This window comes from Oreochromis niloticus, linkage group LG3 (assembly GCF_001858045.2).
Source record: "Oreochromis niloticus isolate F11D_XX linkage group LG3, O_niloticus_UMD_NMBU, whole genome shotgun sequence".
NCBI lineage: Eukaryota > Metazoa > Chordata > Actinopteri > Cichliformes > Cichlidae > Oreochromis > Oreochromis niloticus.
The window spans coordinates 5365366-5385446 of record NC_031967.2 but is presented as its reverse complement, the minus strand read 5'-3'; the positions used below and the strand labels follow the sequence as shown (position 1 = coordinate 5385446).

At 38.1% G+C, this 20081-nt stretch overlaps 1 protein-coding gene across 1 annotated transcript in view; it reads left to right on the top strand.

The window, feature by feature from the left end:
* nrxn2b (neurexin 2b) overlaps positions 1-20081 on the top strand; it is a 643742-nt gene that overhangs the window by 283674 nt on the left and 339987 nt on the right. Inside the window, 2 exon segments of the mRNA XM_025905407.1 lie at positions 10715-10759; positions 18253-18414. Of these exon segments, the coding sequence (XP_025761192.1) occupies positions 10715-10759; positions 18253-18414 (207 nt within the window).

Below are 20081 nucleotides of genomic sequence, written 5' to 3'. Positions count from 1 at the left end.
TTTTCCTTAACAGGCCTCTGGCACTTGGTGGTAAGTGCATTTTTCCATCATCTACCACACATATGCACCCATTCCGTGATTTGTTAAGAAAACTATGATGCAGTTCCAGGGAATATGCTGGATGGGCATCGCTTAGTAGACTTATTTTTATTGTTGGAGGGCAAACTTTCTGTGTTGACGATTACTTGAATGATCAAAATGGCCCACATACTGTAATGCTTAACAGGCATTTGGGTCCCACAGGCCATCAGAGGAAATATGAGACACATGCTGACAGAAGGAAGGAAATAAACACTTGTATTTCTCTATTTTTTGCTTGTGGGAGAGTGAAAGAGCAGTTTTGTGCACAACAGAGAGTGGGGAATGAAGTGCAGCGATGGGGGGTGGGGGGCACAAGAGGGGGAGACAATGGTTTGTTCTGTAGTACAAACACAAGAACAGAGGAAAGTGTCCTTTTAATTCCCCAATGTGACTTTACAATCAAAAGATTCAACATCCATTGAGTCCCAGAACTGGGTCTGTATCTTATCCAGCACCTAGAGAGAGAGGGAGACCTTTGAACTCAATATCTCGGTTTTTTTGCTATCCCATTTTCCTTCTTGTGTCACTGTCACCCTTTCCTCTCTTTTCCTCTCTTTAGCTAGGACAGAATAGGACTCTCCCTTTCTGTCAGCCTTGATGTTTAAGTTTCCCACCCGTGCACCTCACCATATAACTGCAACAAAGCAGCTATAGAATTAATGAAAAGATCAAACAATTTTTTATGTTCTTTTAGTGCTAAGTGTATGGGCCTGATGTTCAACCACTGACCCAGAGTTCATCTTGAGCTGAAGGGCTTTGATCTGTGCGAGGGTCGAGTTAAGCAAAGGTCATGTTGAATTCTAATCTTTTACACATACAGTACAGCAGGCTTTGTGCACTGCTTCACATCCTTCAGAATGCAATGAAACGACCGGGCAGATTTCTTTCCTTCTTTAAAAAAAAGTGCTATACGAAGTGCTATCTCTGAATTAAAAGAAAAAAGTTATAGTTAGCTTAGAAACAATGGAATCAAAGCTATTATCAAATGAGAGAAATTGCAATTATTTTTCAAGGGGATTTAGTTACAAAATGTCGCCCCAAAGCCACTATGCTAGTGTGCAGCAGCGAACCTCTGGGTTCTTACCAGAAACAATTAAGTAACCTCAAATAAGGCACAAATCAAAGAAAACTTAGCATTGTCTTTCCAGCAGAAAGAGAGAATACACTGCCATAGTATGGAAGGTACAAACAGGCTCGCTGCTAAATGCAGCCTCTCTGAGCCTTTTTACCACAATTCCGATAATAGACTGGAGATAGCCACACTCCACAGGGGGAAGGAGCGTACCTACATGCAGGAGGATCAAAACACAGCACTCACTAGTGCCACAAATAAACACGTGCACAGACAAACCCCATAAAACCCTGAACCTCTGCAATTTTGCATGCATGTCCTCCGTAACGGATAGACACTGATGCTAGCTGCATGCGTTCACATTCGGTGCACAGCTCACATTATGTTTACATACATCCTTTCACTCTACCTAAGAAAGGTTTTAATTTCCAAAAGAAGCAGTCACAGTTGAATTGCTCAAAATGACTGAAAATCCCAAAGCTTCTTTGTCATTGTTTTTTGTGTTGAAAGCATTACTTCTTCTGAAAATGTGGTATTGCTAAATGTACTGTAGCATACCAAAGCCATGCACTCATTTAAATGTAATGCCTGCTACTGTGACATTACCATATTTAAGACTGACATGGGTGGTGTGTAAGATCGTTTTCCCATTCTTATTTTCTTTAAATATATAAATATTTTGCACACACACACACACACATATATATATATATGTACTCTAGAAAGAGAGGTCAAAATGCTGTCCCTCTCCCTTTAATCAAATCCAGATGCTAGTACACTCCCCCCCATTACCTGCTCTTTGTATATCTGTCTCAGGCTTGTTAAGACTGTATTTTAGCCTTTTCTGTAAGGCATGATCAGCTGCAATAACCCTCCCTTTTCTTCATCCTCCATCCGTCTGGCCCTCATCCACCCTCCCCTCTCATCCAACCTTCCTCCAAGAAGCAGCCAGAATTCCTAAGAGAGAGCCAATCAATTTCTCTCCTGCTCATCTTCCCCACCCTCTCTCTCTCATTTTCACTCTATCTCTCGGTTCCATTCTTTCCAGCAATTTGTCACTTAGCAACGGTGTCTGCCATCCTGTTGGGTAGTGAATCATCCCTGGCTGCAGTGCTGCATTAACCCCTTTCCTTCAGCTTAGTCCTGCCATTAAATGCTGTGATATTATTGATAAACAAGTGGTTGAAAGGTTTGGGAAACATAATGCCTTCATCCCATGTGTGTAAGTGCAATAAGAAAAAAGAAAATGTTGCATGACAGGAGCAAATTAACCTAATGATTGACAGGTTTCTGATTGGTTCCTGATGCAACTGGAACCCTGGGCTTCCATGCTATCGCCAGCTATCTCAATAATGTCAACATATTTTAGCAAAATGAATCATTGAAGCTCTTCTAGCTAAATCAAAAATGCTATTTAGAGTGCTCGTCTATGCCAACACACACAGCACGCACTTTTATGGTGATGATAGAAATTGCTTTTCAAGACAAGCATGGGTAGTGGATTTGTTTGATGTACAAAATGGCACACTAACACCCCTGTAATCCGCTCTCCATTTTCTGCCAATGACATTTTAAGTATTCCTAATGTGTTCCAGCCATGCTGAGAAGATATGGGGGTGCCGTCATCATGTGCATGTAGGAGGATGTGCATTTAGGATTTTTTTTTTAAAAAAATATCGTTGTTACTTCTTTTTTTCTCTACTGTGTCGCTTTCCCTATGCTGGTTGACACCTCAAGCGCAGGTCCTATCTATGCATTTCCTAAATTACAAACACTTCATGTTAAAACATCAGCTCAGCTGTTTGATACCAATAAGGGGGGGGTTTTAGTGCATTTCAGAGGGAAAGAAAACTCATTTGCATCACATCTCCACTGCATTAGCATATGAGCCTGCATTTCCACACACTCTCAGTCATCAGCCTCATTTGTCACTACCTGCTCCAGCACTTTAATGTTTATTCATCCCTCTGCCTCAGAGACCTATAATCAGAAAACAGATCTATGCACCATTAGCACATTCAAACAGGTGGAAACAGGTAATAAAATGCTGGTGAGACAGAAACAGGTAAGAGATTGAAACAGAGATTATGGTGGAACACAGGATAAGTCATGAACAAAGGAAGTGAATTAGGAGAGAGGGGCTTGTAAGAAGCAATAAAACATTGGTAGTGAACATATTTGAATGACACAAAATGGATCTGTATGGAAAAATGAGATATCAGCTGTGAGCATCCAAATGCATCCATATCAGGAATTGTTTTAATGCAATTAAACTTCCCATTAATGGAAGTTTTTCCTTCCCACTGTCACCAAATACTTGCTCACAGAGGGTCATTGATTGTTGGGGTTTCCTCTGTAGTCTTTAGCTTACATTATAAAATGTGTTGCTGTGATTTGGCACTACATAAATAAAATATAATTGAACTGAATTTTAATTAGATTTTATCTGCTCTGGATTTAGCCGTCAGCTTTTAATAATATACAGTCTAATCCTGTCACAGTCTGTCGTACAGTTATTGGTGACGAAACTGGTGTCTTTATTACGGCTTGTGTCCAGGTTGTCAACACCATGCTACTTTTTATAATTCTGTATTTGTGCAGAATCCTCACTCTGAAATGACACCCTTTCACTTTAATCCTCAGGGACAAACAGCAGAGCCTCACACCTTTACAGTTGATGTCTTTTGTTGCGATTTGTTTTTTCTCCGTTTAGTTTCATTCTCGAAAGTCCCTTTTCTCATTTCATTATGCGCTTGATTCTCTCCAGCCTAGCTGCAACATTTTATTCTTATGAAGGGTGCTCAGAAGTGCATACAAAATATAAACAATTATGAACAGCTTGAGCTACTCTCTCTAAAACATGCATATTCATGTTCAGCTGCTATAGCAGCGCGCTCACAAACTGGATCAAAATGCATTTTAAGAGTTAGAGGGAGAAATAAATGTAAACTATTCATTTCATCTTTTATTATAAATTCTTAAATTGCAATGCTTTGTTTAGTTAGTTGAGCCATCTGTCTATAGAAAAGAATGTGAGCATTTTCTCAGACTGAGTGGCATTTCGAGAACTGTGCAAAGCCTGGCGACGACTGTGGCACAAACTTGGAGATGAAAAGCATCCTCAAAATAGTCCAGTAAAACTTCAATTAGTGTTTTTGTTTTATCGGATGGATGTTCAAAGAAACATTGTAAAGTACATCTTTAAAAAAACATGTGATTTTGAAACTGGAAGATTTTAAATTCTCAGCCATTACACTTGTGGATTGACCTTGAACTTTGCCTCTTTTTATGAGAATGTGATTTGAAAAGAAAGAAGAAAGCCAGAGATGGGAAAAGAGAGAATTATGACCATTTACACCATGTCTGTGTTGCTCTGCTGCAATTTTCACGCACTTATACTTTCCTACACCCACATAGCTATGCAGAAGCACACACCCTCCTGCTGTTTGTTTGCAGACTTCTCTCTGCTGTAATTGGAGTGACATTTATATTTGCACCTGAAGCCTGTCTGCCAGTTTCCATTACTTGGAGCCAGACTTGGAGAGATGGAGACTTGACTGAATGCCACATGATTGGAATGAATGCAGAACCAAATGTACCTGAAAGAGCTATTTTGTATCGAAGCCCAGCTGCACGCCGTCTGACAGGGTCACCTGCAGTGTCTGTGTTAGTGACGACAGCCCGATACACCACACGCGCACAAACAGCCAACCGGGCACAAAGGTGTATATAATATGCATGCTCACAGTCATGGCTGCCCCCCCCAAAAAATCCATGTGTCACTAGCCACTAATTCAGGCTTCAAATTTTCACCTTAAGACAAACAACACCTATTCCAACCATTGCAATATTATTGTTATTCAGTATTTTGAAAGGCTTGAATTGGAAATTTGTGCGAGAATGGTCATCAGTCTTAGAACTTTCTCAGTTACAGTGATAAATCTATCTGGCCTGGGAATCTTGGCTCCACTGCGCTATCCATTGATCATTTGCAGAGCTTTGTCATTAAATATTTATTCAGCTTATTCGCTGGTGGCCACAGTTCAGTAATGGCCAGCATGATGAGTGTGTAAAAGATCAGCAACTCAACAAAGCATCATTTTACATCTCGGCTAACTCTGGCTGGCATCCTGTTGGTTTTCTCCACACAGTGACAGAGACATGTCGACTGTTTCACCTGTTAAGTGCACCGCTACAAAGCACAGACAGTAGTTACCATGTTTATATTAACACAAGCTCATTTCTAGACCTTTCCTACTTCGGTATCAGATTTAGTACATGATTTGTCAATTCAGGGGGTCCTTTGAGACAGATGCAACACAAAGTTGTTTGTCTGGGCCTGTGGTTGTTTACATGAGCGGAAGATTTATGCTCCATCAGCACATATCAGCATTCACAGTCTTTGTTTTCCCAGATGGGTCAATTACAGAGAGGGCAATGGACTGTCACAGCAGGAGCTCCAGGCATGCTGGGTTTGAGAGTTTAATAGGATGGGTAGATGAGGAAATACACTGTAAGAGAGTCAAATTTGCATTATATACTCTTGCATTATAGTTTTCCAAAATCCCTTGCCGACTTTAATATTTGGCAATCCCAATTGCTCAGGTATTTCTGTAACGCTATCATCACCACTGCCACTAGCACTCACAGCCTTCTCCTATAGCAGTGCTGCAAACATTTCTAAAATGTCTCAACACACAAGTGGGAAAATCAAGACAGAGATCCCTGAAAACCAACTGGTTGCCATACCATTCTGTCTGCCACATGAGAGCAAAAGTAGAACAAAAGTTTAATTTTCTGCACGATTGATCTTGACAGTGGAGCGCTAGTTTAGCAGTACTTAAGGTTCTCAAGCCTGCTGTAAAAAGTCTTTACAATGGTTTTGCCTCTACACATCGACTTTCACGCGTGACTTCTCGTCTGTTAGTGTATTCATTTTGTGCTTTCCATTTATTATTTTTTTTTAAATCATATCACTACTCTAACTCCCGGTGTAGACTTTCTTTTGCTTAATGGTTGAGTAAACCAAAACAAAACAAAAACCCCAAAAAGTTGTAGCAGCCTGCTAACCTTTATCAGCCACCTCAGTCATAATCTATTATCCATGACTGAACATGTGTTGACCCTGTTGGCCTAAAGTTGGCATATTATAATCCATTTTTGTAAGTTCATGGAATTTTTTAAAGATCACAATGTATGTTTTAATTTTTAGCCCAGAAAACCACACATATGCTCCATGTACAATTCATTTACACCCATTGTGTTAGATCTGTTCCTAACTGTGACGTTTTATGACATTGAGTATTAAGTCTGTGAACTGCTGATGTGAGTGATAGGGAGGAACAAGGAATGGGACCACATGTAGATGATTGCAAGGAAATAAATTGATGTGAATAAAACTGTTATTTCTACATTTTTAAAAAAAATAGATTGCATGTCATTTTCCTTGTTCTTAATTTATATGTATATAGAGAGTGTCAAAAAGTACATTGCAGTTCTAAAATATAGATCTTTTTTTCCATTTGTTTCCACAGTTTCCGATTGTCCCAGTATTAAAGTTTCACATACCACCTTTTTAAGATTCAAGAGGAAAAACCTGAGCATACAGATCTGTTCACCACACTGGGCTGTGCATACTGGTTTTGACTTCACCACCACCTTCAAACCTAAACACAGTTGATGATCTATAGGGAAAAGAACAGAAAGGTGGAGAGCCTGTCTTGCACTGGCACCTATGCATCGTACAGCTCTGGTTTGCAGCAGAGTGCATAGCGGTGGGGATGAAAATTAGCATCTTTCAGTCTAAAGCCATTGTTGTCATGGTTTCGTTCATGGTGGTGGAAGACTTGAGTGTGAGATTGACAGATGGTGTTGCAGCACCTGCAGTGATGTGGATGTTGTAATGGTCTGTTGTGGTGAAGAGAGAGCTAAGTGAAGATAAATTTGACAGTTTACTGGTACAGTAACACAAAGATGTGGTGGTGGTAGTGTGATGGTGGGGGGCTGCTTTGCTGCTTCAGAACCTGGGCAACCTGCTTTGATTGATGGAAACATGAATTATGCTAGCTACCAGAAAACTGGAGACCAAGTGTTGCAGAGGCCTAGGTAAAGTTTGATTAAATCTGGATTAAAACCCCTTCAATGTAGCTGATTTAAAACAATTCTGCAAAGAAGAGTGAGCCAAATTTACTCCAGTTCTTGTTGGCAAGGATGGCATGTCGGATAATCGGTTTAGAGGGCAATTACTTTTTCACATATGGCAGGTAGGTTTTTTTCCCCCCTTAATAAATTAAATCATCATTTACCACAGTTACCTTTGTCTAATATTAAGATTTGTTTGATGAACTGAAATATGTAAGTGTGACAAATATGCAAGAAAATAAGAAATCAGTAAGTGGGCAAATATTTTTTCATATCATGGTAGATTTACATTCCTGCCCTCACCTACAGTTGGTAAAAGAGGCGAAGTGAAATTCTGCCAGACGATGTGTTGACTTAAGTAGGAAGTTTTTACTTTTACTCCCTACATTTTTACACAAATATCTGTATTTTTTTTTTTTACTCCTAACAATTTCAAAACAGGCTCTTTACTTTAGGGTTTTTGCATTTGAGAGAAGTTTTTATTTTACATCACTGCAAGTCTTCAATCAAGCTAATTTAGGCTTAAATGATGTAACAATAATACAGAAAAGACAAAAGAAAAAAAAGAGAGGCAAAAAATATTTTACAGCGCTATACTGAGCAGTTAAAATGGTGTTTTGTCTACAAGTTGGGGTCCTTGTATTTCAGCATCTAGCTAGTGCTACAGAAAAGGAGTGAGCATAACTGGGGGGACATAGTTTTTCGCATGTTAATTTCAATTGCAATGTTTCTCTCTGCTCAAAAAGTATTAACAAACTCATAAATATTATGTGCAGTTTGTTACACAGTGTGTCTGCTAGCTAAAGATGCTGTATTTCCCAGGGAGAGAAAACAGGGCCAGATAACTCTACTTAGGATTAAGATGTAAGAAAAATGGGGCAGAAGAGGAAGAAGGAAGATTATTATAACAGCTAAGGGCTGCTCCATGGCATCTGATAAACTGGAAATGTAAAGCTAACATGTGTTATTCAAACCCTGCATGAAAATACTGGTTAGCTTGCCCAGTATGTTTTTTGTTTAGCTAGTAAAGCTCAGAGCAGCACAGGCACACAAAGAAAATCTACTGGAGTTCTGAAGAAAAAAATTATCGTGAGTAGTGATTGTCCATGTGGTGACAAAGTTCAAAAGTAAAAGAAAACGAAACAACAACAACAAAACAGTTTTGCTCATGTGTACTAATATTACTTTATTATTATGTTATTATAGCATGCGGTTCAGTTTGCTTTGGACAAAAATAGTTGATAAGAGCTTCCTTTTACTTTTCTTAGTTTGAATACATTTCAGCATTTCAGACTTGTATTTTGATTAATTGATTAAACTTTAAATGTTAATTTAACTTTTAACAGGGTTTTTTTTTTTTTAATGCTCTCATATTAGTAGGGTCCAGTTAAAATGGGCTAAATGTGTACCTAGGATGCTTAGAAGCCTCCTGGGTTAGCAGGAGGAAACCTCAGGGTAAACCCAGTACATGTTAGATAGATTATGTATCTCAGATGGCTTGTAAATACCTCAGCATCCTAGTGGAAGAGCTAGATGTGATTGCTGGAGAGAGGAAGGTCTGGGCATCTCCCTTTAAGCTGCTGCTTAGGTATGTGCTTTTTTAAAGCCTCCTATCATATTTATAATGTTTTGTAAGTTCAGAGACAGTGTTCAGAGAGTTCATTGTGGTGCTTGTATGCAAATTTACACCCACCACTGAATACTCCTTTGCCTAATTAATGGATTAAGAGAAGTCATTAGACACAGCGGGTGACTGGTGACAGCACTTTATTGTGACCCCAGATCAAAGAGTGGGTGTGCTTGAAGCTTCAGTTTGGCCAGTTAGCCTCATGGGAAAGACCTTCGTCATGGTCACCACTTACATTCAGCTCCCACACAGATGGCATGAATACACAGTAATCTATCCCACACACAGACACACTTGTATCATGTACAGCACTGCTGTAGATAATACAAGGCTCACATACAAATGATGGTTGAAATTTCCATTATTTTTATTATCAGCATTACTTGGAGCTTTTTTTTGATATATAGTTCTTTTAATTTGACATTGTGCTTCTGGCAAGTTAATTACTCTGTGTAAAATCGGATGACCTAACGTACAACTGGGATTTGAGGAGAGAACTCCTTCTACCAGTGTGTGTGTCAGCTGTGATCCTTCACAGCAGTTAAAATGTTAAAATCAATATTCAATATGTCCACTTTGTTCGGAGGAAAAATTCCAGAACACCATTTACCTTTTTGAAGTGTTAATGCTCCACTTGCATAGTTGAGTCTTAATACCTTTTGCATGGTGTGAGAAATTGAATTTTCTGTTAATGTACAACATGAAACTAAAGCCTCAAATAATGCAAAATTTTCATAAGATCAGTGACATGACATTTAAAGACAGAAGGACACTGAATGTACAGAGAGGACTAACACGTCATTCCATGCTCACTATTTCATTTTTTAGGGACTGCGAGCTTTCCTCTTTACAGTGGAAATGATTCAAATGACTAAACGAACATCTGTCTTTTTCAGGTTGTTGCAGACACCAGAACCACCCGTGAACCTTTCTGTCTTTCTTTCTCTTCCTCTCTATCCTTCAGCCTTTCTCACTCTTTTAAGTATATGCTGAATTAATTCCATTTTCCTAAATGCTTATACTGTATTTTCTTCCATAATTGAAGTTTTTTTTTTACAATGGAGTAATTTCTTTTTTGTCTTCCCTTGCATACATCACAGCAGCCCTAAATGACTACTTGTGGAAATTTTGCTTATAATAGATAATTGCACCTTTTCAAGTCATCAAAAACGACACCCTACCGACAGCAAGCCCACTGAACAGATTAGTCTGCCAGAGTGAATACTAATACTGATGTACTTTTCCCTCATTCCCTCCCGCTTTCAAAATAAACCTCCCCATCAAAACTGCCCAAATCCCCTCTGTGGAAGTTGATTTGCTAACTCTTGTCTCTCTTACTAACATGGTTCAGAATTCTTCCAATTTGATTACTTTCATGGGTGAATTTTCTTTTCCCTTACCTTTTATGATTTCAACAACTAACACTGTGTCATTCACGGAATGTAAACCATCTGTTGTTTTCTCTAATTAACTTGCGACTTACATACTAACAAATGTACTGTTATCCTTTTATACCTTTTATTTTTTAATGAATTTTATTTTGAAAATGACCCTTAAAAACGAAATAGTTGCTTACAATTGCTTTCTTTATTTCTTTATTTGGATGTTCTACTACAGCTATATAAAAAATAATATTTTCTTTTTCACTATTCTTTTTACAATCAAATTGCCTGATTTTACCAAAGGCGATTCGTTTTTTTCTTTCCCACTTTTTTCGGGGTTTAGGTATGTTTTGAGTTTTTTTAAGGTTTGTCATTTTTTTTTCTTTCTCCTCCCCCTGTTTTCTCCTGAAGCACGCAGGCATTGGACACGCTATGGTAAACAAACTGCATTATATGGTAGATATCATTCTAATTGTCTTACACTTTGGTTTGCCCTGGGTTTTCCGTTACCTCTTTCTATTCTGTTTGCTTTACTGAAAGTACAATCCTCCATCAATTCCAAGGTAGCTGGAAAAACTCCACCTTTCTGTTTTTATTTTAGCCCTCTCTCTGTATTTATATATGTTAACCGCTTTTTATTGCCATCCAGTTTCCCTTTCCTGTTAAGACTTAATGTTTTCATCCAATGAGGTCTGCTCAAAAGAAAAGATATAGGAATTATATCAGTTTTTATTTTTTTATTTTTTTGGTTGTTGTTTATTTTCTTTGTCTTTTATTTGTTCTTCTTTTTCAAACACTATCCGTATGAAGAAATAAAGAATCATTACGCAAGATATTTTCTCAATTTAGCATTCTAAAATTTTGCTGAGAAACTATATTTTGTTATTCCCTGTTCCCTTTTTTGAATTTATTTTTTATTTTTTTAAGAAGAACCCTTGAAGTGAACGTACACAGCAGACTTTTCAAGCAGCCTACTCTGGCCATTCCAGTGAAAGGAAGTAAAAATACATTTTTCGCTTTCTGTTTTTGTATCATTTTTCTCCCAATATTTTAAAAAGTGTGAGAGAAATGCCACTAAAGACACTGTTTTGCTATGCTATTTCAGTTAGATTCATTTGGCATGTTATTGAGTGCCCTGTAATCTAGGTTTGCCGTCTTATGGTTTATAGAGTCATGAAGATTATTTACAGCTCTTGATTTATCGGTCAAAGCCCTCACTGTAAAGAAGGCTTCAAATGAGGGCTTGATCCCATTAGTGGCCTTAGGCTGATTTATGGTCAACCTGGGGCTGTTCTCAGTCTTGTACCTGAACAGACTTCCTCTCTTACACAACGATGTGCGCACATAATAAAATGTTTTCATGAACAGTTAGTTCCCTGAACACAGGTGCAGGGATGATCAGACAGTTTTACATTGAATTACCAGCAAAGTTGGGAAAGTTTGGCAAAATAACTCGTAGAGCTTTATATTTAAAAATACGTAAACAAAGACATTACTGAAATCTTATTTAGGCCTTAGTACATAACAGTAATGCTGCCATCAGTGTGTAGCTAGAGCCAGCTTTACTTGCTTTCACTGGACTTGCCCAATCAATGAAGGAAACTGTCTGCCCATCAATGCAGACATAAAGGGAAGTGACTGGGAAAAATCTGTGTACGATCGACCCCTCATTAACACTAACACTAACTTATATTTCTTGTACTTTACTGCCCTCACCCCTTGCATGAAAAGACTCCTATCCCCTCCGATCTTCTTTTTTGTTGTTGTTGTTTTTTGATACAAAGATTGCATTGAGTATATATGTATATGTATATATCATGGCTAACGTATATACATACATATATCAGTTGTCCTACTAAAATCAATATGGCCATAAGACATGTTAGCCGCATTCTCCTTATTGTTTTTATTTATTTTATTTTATTTTATTATACTTTGTTTTATTTCTTATATAATTTTAACTTCAAAATTAACTTACTAAAATGAATAATGACCTCACACATTATCTTGCTGAAACAAAAAAAGGGAAAAAGTAACGAGGGGAGACAGATTTTCATTTTCTGGTGAATAAAGAATTGATGCCCCAAGGAATAAATCTGGCCAATCCATCAAATCCCATGAGTTGGAAAAGAAAAGTGTTATGTGCAGAAAGCCACTGTATCTGGTAGTGACTCACTGAGTCTTGGTTCAAATTTGACAAAAGTGATAAAGCAATTTTCAACTCAGAAATGCTGTTGTGAAATTGTAGCAGAGGCATAATGAGAACTGCAATCACGAGCATGGATGTTGTTTTTTTTCCTGTGCCCAATATCATGAAGGACGTGGACAGTGGTGAAAAGCTTTTTCCTGCTATTGGAACACTTTCTTTACTATACTTTGACCAGAATTTGAACATCTTCTCTCCCCTCTCAGTTTTTCCTATTCTTTAAAAAACCCTCTCGTGTATGTGGATTCCATCTGTGATTGTTTACTCCGGTCCCATTTTGTCCAACTTCCACCTCCAAACTGAGTATCCAGTGGCTGTATTCCTGCACCATGTCTGCATGATTCTATTGGCTAGAAGTGTTCACATCAGCATTCTTATAGGGTGTAAATGCTGCTGTATCCCAGCACGTGTCAGTTTGTTGTACACGTGTGTAGATGCATTTTTTTTATGTTGCCTTCTTGTCTAAAACCCCGAACACTAAAAGCTCTCTTGCTTTTCCTTTTCCCATTTGTCTGGTGTCGTGATGCCCTGCGATTAAATTCACCCATTTTGCTGCATTTTGCCAGATGGTTTACGTTATATATTTCTTTTAATAGTCGACCTTTTTGTGTTGTGTCTCAATGAATTCTCCAAGCCCATCTTTCCTGTCATCTTTTTTATTTAAGTGCATGGCTTGTGCGTCACCCTGTTAGCTTGTATGGATTCATTTTGTTTCTTCTTAACCAAACAAACCCTTGTCACTTGAAATAACACATTCAGTCTAAATCTGGATCTGGTTTGAGCAATCAAATTGCAGAGGACTTTTAAAGAATCCTCACATACTTTTTTCACTATGACTAAATTGTTACTAATCTACTGTTTGGATAAAACCTTTGTTGTAACTGTACTAACAACCATTTTTGTGTCTGACTTTCCCTTACTTACAAAAGTACTAACCGATTTTGTTCACCCTCCAACCCTTTTAACTCTTTTCGGCACATAGTTTAAAACCTTGCCCCTCTCTCTTGCGCAAATGGCACTCGCCCCAAGCTTCCTAACCCTCCCCCCCATGTCTTTACTAACTTAGGAGTGTAGCTTAGTTCGTCACTTCAGGGTTTACGTGTCAAAACTGCACATTAAAGTGTAAGCATTAATGTTCAAAAATAGGGCTTTCTCAATTTGCGACTAATTAGGACTTTTGACGAGCTGCCAGACACCTATGGAAACCCATCGCGTGGGTGGGAATGCATTCTTGTCTGTGTAATATACTGTTTCAACTCCAACAGATAACACATTGTTCCTTTTTTTAAAAGACCTGTGACAGTAATCAGATGTTGTTCCAGCAAGGGTAAGTGATACATTTCTATGTAAACTTGTCCCCCTGCATGGATTAGTGTATTAAAGGAGTGATGGTACTGAAAGGAAAGCAATCTCTGACAAATGGGCATTATGAAGATTGGATGGTCAAAATAATGGCTGTTGTTGAATTTTAGGTAGAACATGAAGCAATCGTGGATGACTGATACAAAGTGAAAATTAATTTTTCTTATATATGGAAACCGTACAACTTCCGTACGTAACCAGTATGGTTAGGCATATTCTAATGTTCTTTTTCACTTTCATTTTTATTCTTTGGGTGAGTATTGAGTCATTGTTTCTTACTTTCCTCAAATGTAAGTAGTTAATGTGAATTTCTGTGTATGTAGATGACAACAGATTGGTGACTTGGCCTTATTCAATCACAAACTGATAGGAGACGGATTCCATCTAATTGCAATGTTACTGTCATCATGATGCATCAAAGTTACTTTGTAGACAGCTGACTGTGGCTGCATTCCTGGTACTCATCTTTGAACCATTTCAAAGTCATCAAGGTTGGAAGGTTATTGGACATAGTGGCAATACTTTTGATTGTGCCACAGTTTCCAATTACTGTTTTCCCAATTGTGACTGTAGCATTCATAGAATTAGTTAGAGTTATGGTCAATCAAAATGTCCATAGAAACCACATCTGGTTTGGAATACACTACATTTAAAGTCCTATTTAAAAGATAACCAAAAAAACCTAGTTTGTTGGTAGATGTTGATTTATGAGGAACAAGCAGACATGAGAGAGTGGCTGAAAGCAGAGGTTAATAGCTTAAAAGAATCAAGTTCAGCAGCATGCGAGTGGGTGAAATAGATTGCTTCTCATGATTTGAACCCTAGAGCTGTGCCAATCTCTTCATAGTGTATTCAGCTGTAAACATCTTCAGTGTGTCTTTTATACCTGGGGCAATCAGTTCAGCAGAGTTTAGCAAGGTCTACTTAGTTTTCTGTATGTACAGGGCTAAACAGGTATCTGGAGAGCAGCTGGGTAAAAAACAAGAATCCAATAAAGGCTGCAGCTGGGGCTTGAGTTAAGTCTGTCTATTATGTGCTCTATGTGGTGTATGTGCTGCTTGTTGGAGGCACATGAGAAAGGATGGAAGAATGACGTTCACACAAAAAAGAACAGAGAAGAATGCTAGAAATGTGCTAATTAATCTGATACAGTTTTATATTTGTCATCCTTCCTTCCTAGAATTTCACATTAAGCTTTGTTTCAAGAAAGAAACTGTGATCACACAATTACACCAAATAATATTCAAGCCATATGCTGTGTGCACACAGGATGCTATTTTTTTCCCCAGGAGAAGAAATAACAGTTGTTGGCAGCATAATTTTGAAATTGATGAGAAAGTTGCATATAAAGACAAATTTTAATTGCACTATTGCAATTAAAAGTTGAGTGCACAAGGAGCCGCTTGTCTAAAAGATAGACTGAGAAGGAAGGACTTGGATCCAACTCTATGAGATCGATTCAGAGAGTCTAGTTTTTTTAAGTTGATCAGTACTTATGCTTATAAGTGTTGCACACTTTGTTTAGTCAAATGTCCACATTTACATTTTTTCATTTTAATTTGAATTCAAAAACAACTCTCAGAGAGAAAAAGCAACCAGAGACTCTCTCATAGAATGGGAATATTTTACTTTGCGCTTATTCAAAGAACAGTCTGAATACATTTATAGCAGATTATTTAAGATGGGAACGCATGCGGTGTATTTCAACTAGCAACCACTGATACCATCAAGCCCTTCCTTCCTTCCTTCCTGTGTGGCCAGTGATGCAAGGGCTTGTAATTTTGTCAAATGAATGAGTGTGTATCCTGGTTGAAACACTAACTCTTGTGAATTATTACAAAGTTGTTGTTTTTTTCCTTTTTCGGACAACCTTTAATGTGCTTATTTTAGTATTTCGACACATTGTCTACATGGGGCTTTTAATGTTGTTTAAGTCTAACCTCTGATCAAACAATAAATCAGTAATATAACAAGATTGCCTCAGACAGTTTATTAAATAAATCACACGTGTTTAAAGCTTTTAACATATTAAGGAGTACAATCTGGGAAGAAAGTGAGGGGAAGAGAAACAACATACACATTGCCGGGAACTCTATAGGTGTCTGGCAGCTAGTCACTGCTGTTTTCCCATTATCTGAGTAAGTTTATTGATTGACTGAGATGTGCCATCAACAATCCCAATATTATCCCAAAACTTCCATGGGCCTAGCCATAGTCAATATTAGTGTCTTTCAGCACTTTTGCCAACCCCTTTATTTTAAAAGGTTTACGGGATATTTCCCTACCCTATGACATTTCCAATCTGCTTTTTTGAAGAAATGGTAATACCATGGCTATATAGTTCAACCACAGTAGTAGGAACATGTTTGACATTGCCTATAGTAACAATTCCCCTCCCACCCATTTCTTCTCTATAGCCAGTAAAGGTCTCTCTTGTCACTTTGGGACAAATGAAGTGTTCCTGTTGAAATCCCTATCCGAGATCTCCAAAGATGACCCCAACATACCAGCACTGTGAACTGCAGATTCATCATGCCAGATACTTCTGGCCAATGTGATTCATCTTTCTCACCAAGTAGCAACAGCAGACATAAAAATGAGTTGCCCTCTTACAAAGGGAAGTACGGGAAAAAAAAGAAAAATGTCAAGGAAAACAGAAGATAAGAACTCAGCTGGGGAGATAAAATCTTTGGAGTGCAGTTGCTAAGGTTTCTTTTTGGTTACAGTTGCCACAGCTATAGTTGTGGACCTGTATCTTATAATAAATTTAAGCATATTTTATGTTTTCATAGAGGATAACTGATGTTTTGGCTAACTGAATTCACTGCTTTTGAATATTGTTAAAGGACATGCTAAAGGAAAGCACCATTTCTAGATCTTACTTGACAATTAACTGACCCAAATGTAAAGCTGGAACTTGATGAAATGGTGAAATTTAGTGCTACCGGCACTTTGTAGTATGCAAAGGTAATGAAAGCCAGATGGTTGTGTGTGTGGCTCCCAGCAGTGCTGCATTTGTACGTTTATGCAGAATAACAGATGTTGAATCAGAGACTGGAGTGCTTCGCTTTCGCCCAGGCCAGCTCTTTTAGGATAATTAGACCATAAATTGGTCACTAACTGCAAAAGTCTCTCCCGAATCAAACATCAGGATTTGGCAGGGTGTTTGTATATGATCATCGCTGTTGTACCAATACTAAATACAGTTGTGATGAAATACAATTAAGTAAATGATAGATTTTAGTATTTTTCCTAAACAACTACAATTTGCTTCATTGTAATAAGTATAATGTAAAAATACAAGGGTTTTTGTGAAGACTCCTTGAAAATCTGTGGAGGAGAGATGCTTTCTTGTTTCATACTAGTATATATATGATTTCTTATTTTCATTTACTCTTCAGGTATTATTTGTAATGATGGGATAAGGTCAAGTGTAACATGAAAAGAGCTTTCTCACCTCATGTTTTAGGGACTAGTCTTACACTGCAGGAGTGTTCCCTACACATGCTGTTGTATTTCTTTTAATGATGTTCTATTAATAGTAAAAAAGTAGAAGAGGGAATCAGTATAAAAAAAAAACTTTAAAATGATGTCAGTATATTATATCACATTAAAAAAATACAAAACTTAGTAGATCCCCAGAGATGTCAAAAAAATGGGGGGCATCATGTCTGCACTTCAGTTCACACATTATCTCACACCATTAGCTTGCAGCCGTGTGTTTGATTCTGGATTCCACCTGGTGCTCCTGTCGCCAATCAAAATTCAGCAAAGAATGTATAACCTTGCACAAAATATGAAACTGGAGGCAATTAAATATTAAAAAGGGAAGTCATTTTTACTGGTAGCTCTGTAAATGAAGAGTGTTACAACGTAGCTATGCCAATCATAGGGAAAGCCCAGTTGACATTTTAAACATGGTGCTTGTTTAAAGGTCAAGTTCTTGTACTTATGTAACTTTAAATTCATAGTGTGTGGTTTAGATAGCTGTTTTTAGTGTTCATGACTGAAATGTTAATTCTTGAGGCTATAGATTAGGGTCTTTGCACTGAGTTTGCTAAACCAGGTTAGTTATTCTACCACTGGTAGTGATGAGACATTTGGCACACAGTTGTTCCACTGGTTTACCTTTAGCAACTGCACTCTAGAGTGAAAGCCCTCAGTCTGACCAACACCAAAAAACCACCAACTGAGCGATACAATTTAAGATGCAACCCAATCAAGCATTTGTGTTTAATCCAATTTCTTCCTTGTTTTTCCTCCCATTTCTCTTAATTTCTCTCCTTTCTTATTATTTTATTTTTTCTGTCTTTTGCTGCTCTATATTTCTCTCTCTTTCTATCTGTTCTTTTCTGTCTCTTTTGGGACATGCCTTTGCCAGGTGACCATCTCAGTTGATGGTATTTTGACCACTACTGGTTACACCCAGGAAGATTACACTATGTTGGGCTCTGACGACTTCTTCTACATTGGAGGTAGTCCAAACACTGCAGACCTGCCTGGATCTCCAGTCAGCAACAACTTCATGGGCTGCCTGAAAGATGTAAGTGTAAAGTGCTTAATATTTAAACTCTTATGAACAAACCAATTGAAATTTGCATTTTTCTTGGTGTGTTGACCTTTGACTAGGTAGGTACGAGGTTGGTACGAGGTAGGTACGAGGTAGGTAAGTTTCCTTGAGGCTGCTTCACCTCTCATCCGAAAAGCTTCTTCAGTTCTAAGAGCAACTAGTGGAGAGTCCCAGATTAGGTAGAGGATTATTACGGGGTCCGTGACCTTCTTGGGGACATTCCCATAGGGTTTAAAATCTGGGACTCTCCACCAATCGCTCTTAGAAATGAGGAAGCTTCTTGGATGAGAGGTGAAACATCTTCAAGGAAAGTCCAGATGCTTTTCTTTCAAAGCTCTTCTTTGGGTGTTGGCTACCTTTTGTTCCACTGTCAAGATTATGTGCGGCATCTTGACAGAATAATGTTGACTGATAGTGTTCCATTGTGAAATCATTGACCGTTGATCATTGTCAAAATTTAGCAAAGGGCTATACCCTATGTATCAGGTACTTTCCAGATGGTATTGCATGGCAAACAGAAATCTGACAGTACTTTGCTGTGAGAGATCTCCCACACCATTGACTGAAATGTAATCCCAAACCATGACAGAACCACCGTCTGTTTTGCAGATGGCTGCAGAGATCTGTTGTGCACTTTTGTACATCTTTCTTCACCTCTGTCGTGCATATTTATAGTGATTTAAACCAAAATTTAAAATGACCTGTTGCTAATAATTTTCAGACCAGTTCATCCGTACTTGAGCATTTTCTCCTTGTCTCCCTTCCTTCAGAACAGGTTGGTCACGCTTTCTATAGGACCATTTCTGATGAAGCTTTGGACATGACGTTCAGACACTGTTTGTCTGCTTTGATAGTTTTTTAAACCTGCCAGTTCTTCTTTTGTCTTCTATTTCTCCAGTTTGATTAGGTAAAATGACTGGACTGAAAATGGTAGCCAGTGTCCAAAGAAAAACTGAAAAACCTTCAAAAAACCTAAAGAACAATTTTTCAAGTCTTACAAAGTCTGGCTCCTCAGAAGCAAAATGTAATGAAATGAGGAGTGGCTCAAAAACCCCAGTGTGGAATTAGAAGCATTTTTTATTCTTTTAGACAAAGTGAGAACAAATGACACAGTTTGTTGCATGGTATCATCACACATATTTACAGAAACACATTTGTGTTGACTGACACTTTCTCTGGAGAATCATCCGTCTGGGCAGTTATAACTCCCATATGTGAGAGTAGGAGGTGTCAGACAGAGAGCTTCCTGAATCCCTTTGAAGTCTCTCTCTTTCTAACCACACTGCAGAACACAGACAGATGACAATTTGTAGCTATACACGTCCACTCATATTTGTGGATGGATATATAGAGGACAGTTGCCTTTTAAAATTTTTATTTCAACTCAACTTTGATAAAAAATTACTTTTATTTTCACCAAGGCCTTAATTCGTGGCTGAACAAGCTGTCAAGAGAACCAATCACAGCTCAAAGTGCTATGCCCTTGTAAATGTAATGACTTGTATAGAGGCAACGCAACATGGTGCCATCGCATTCCCTCATAAAACCATGCTGATTGAATAAGTAATTACTTTTGCCATCACTTTTAATGGATCGCACAGTAATCACCCTATCTCTAACTTAATTATCCCTGTAGAATT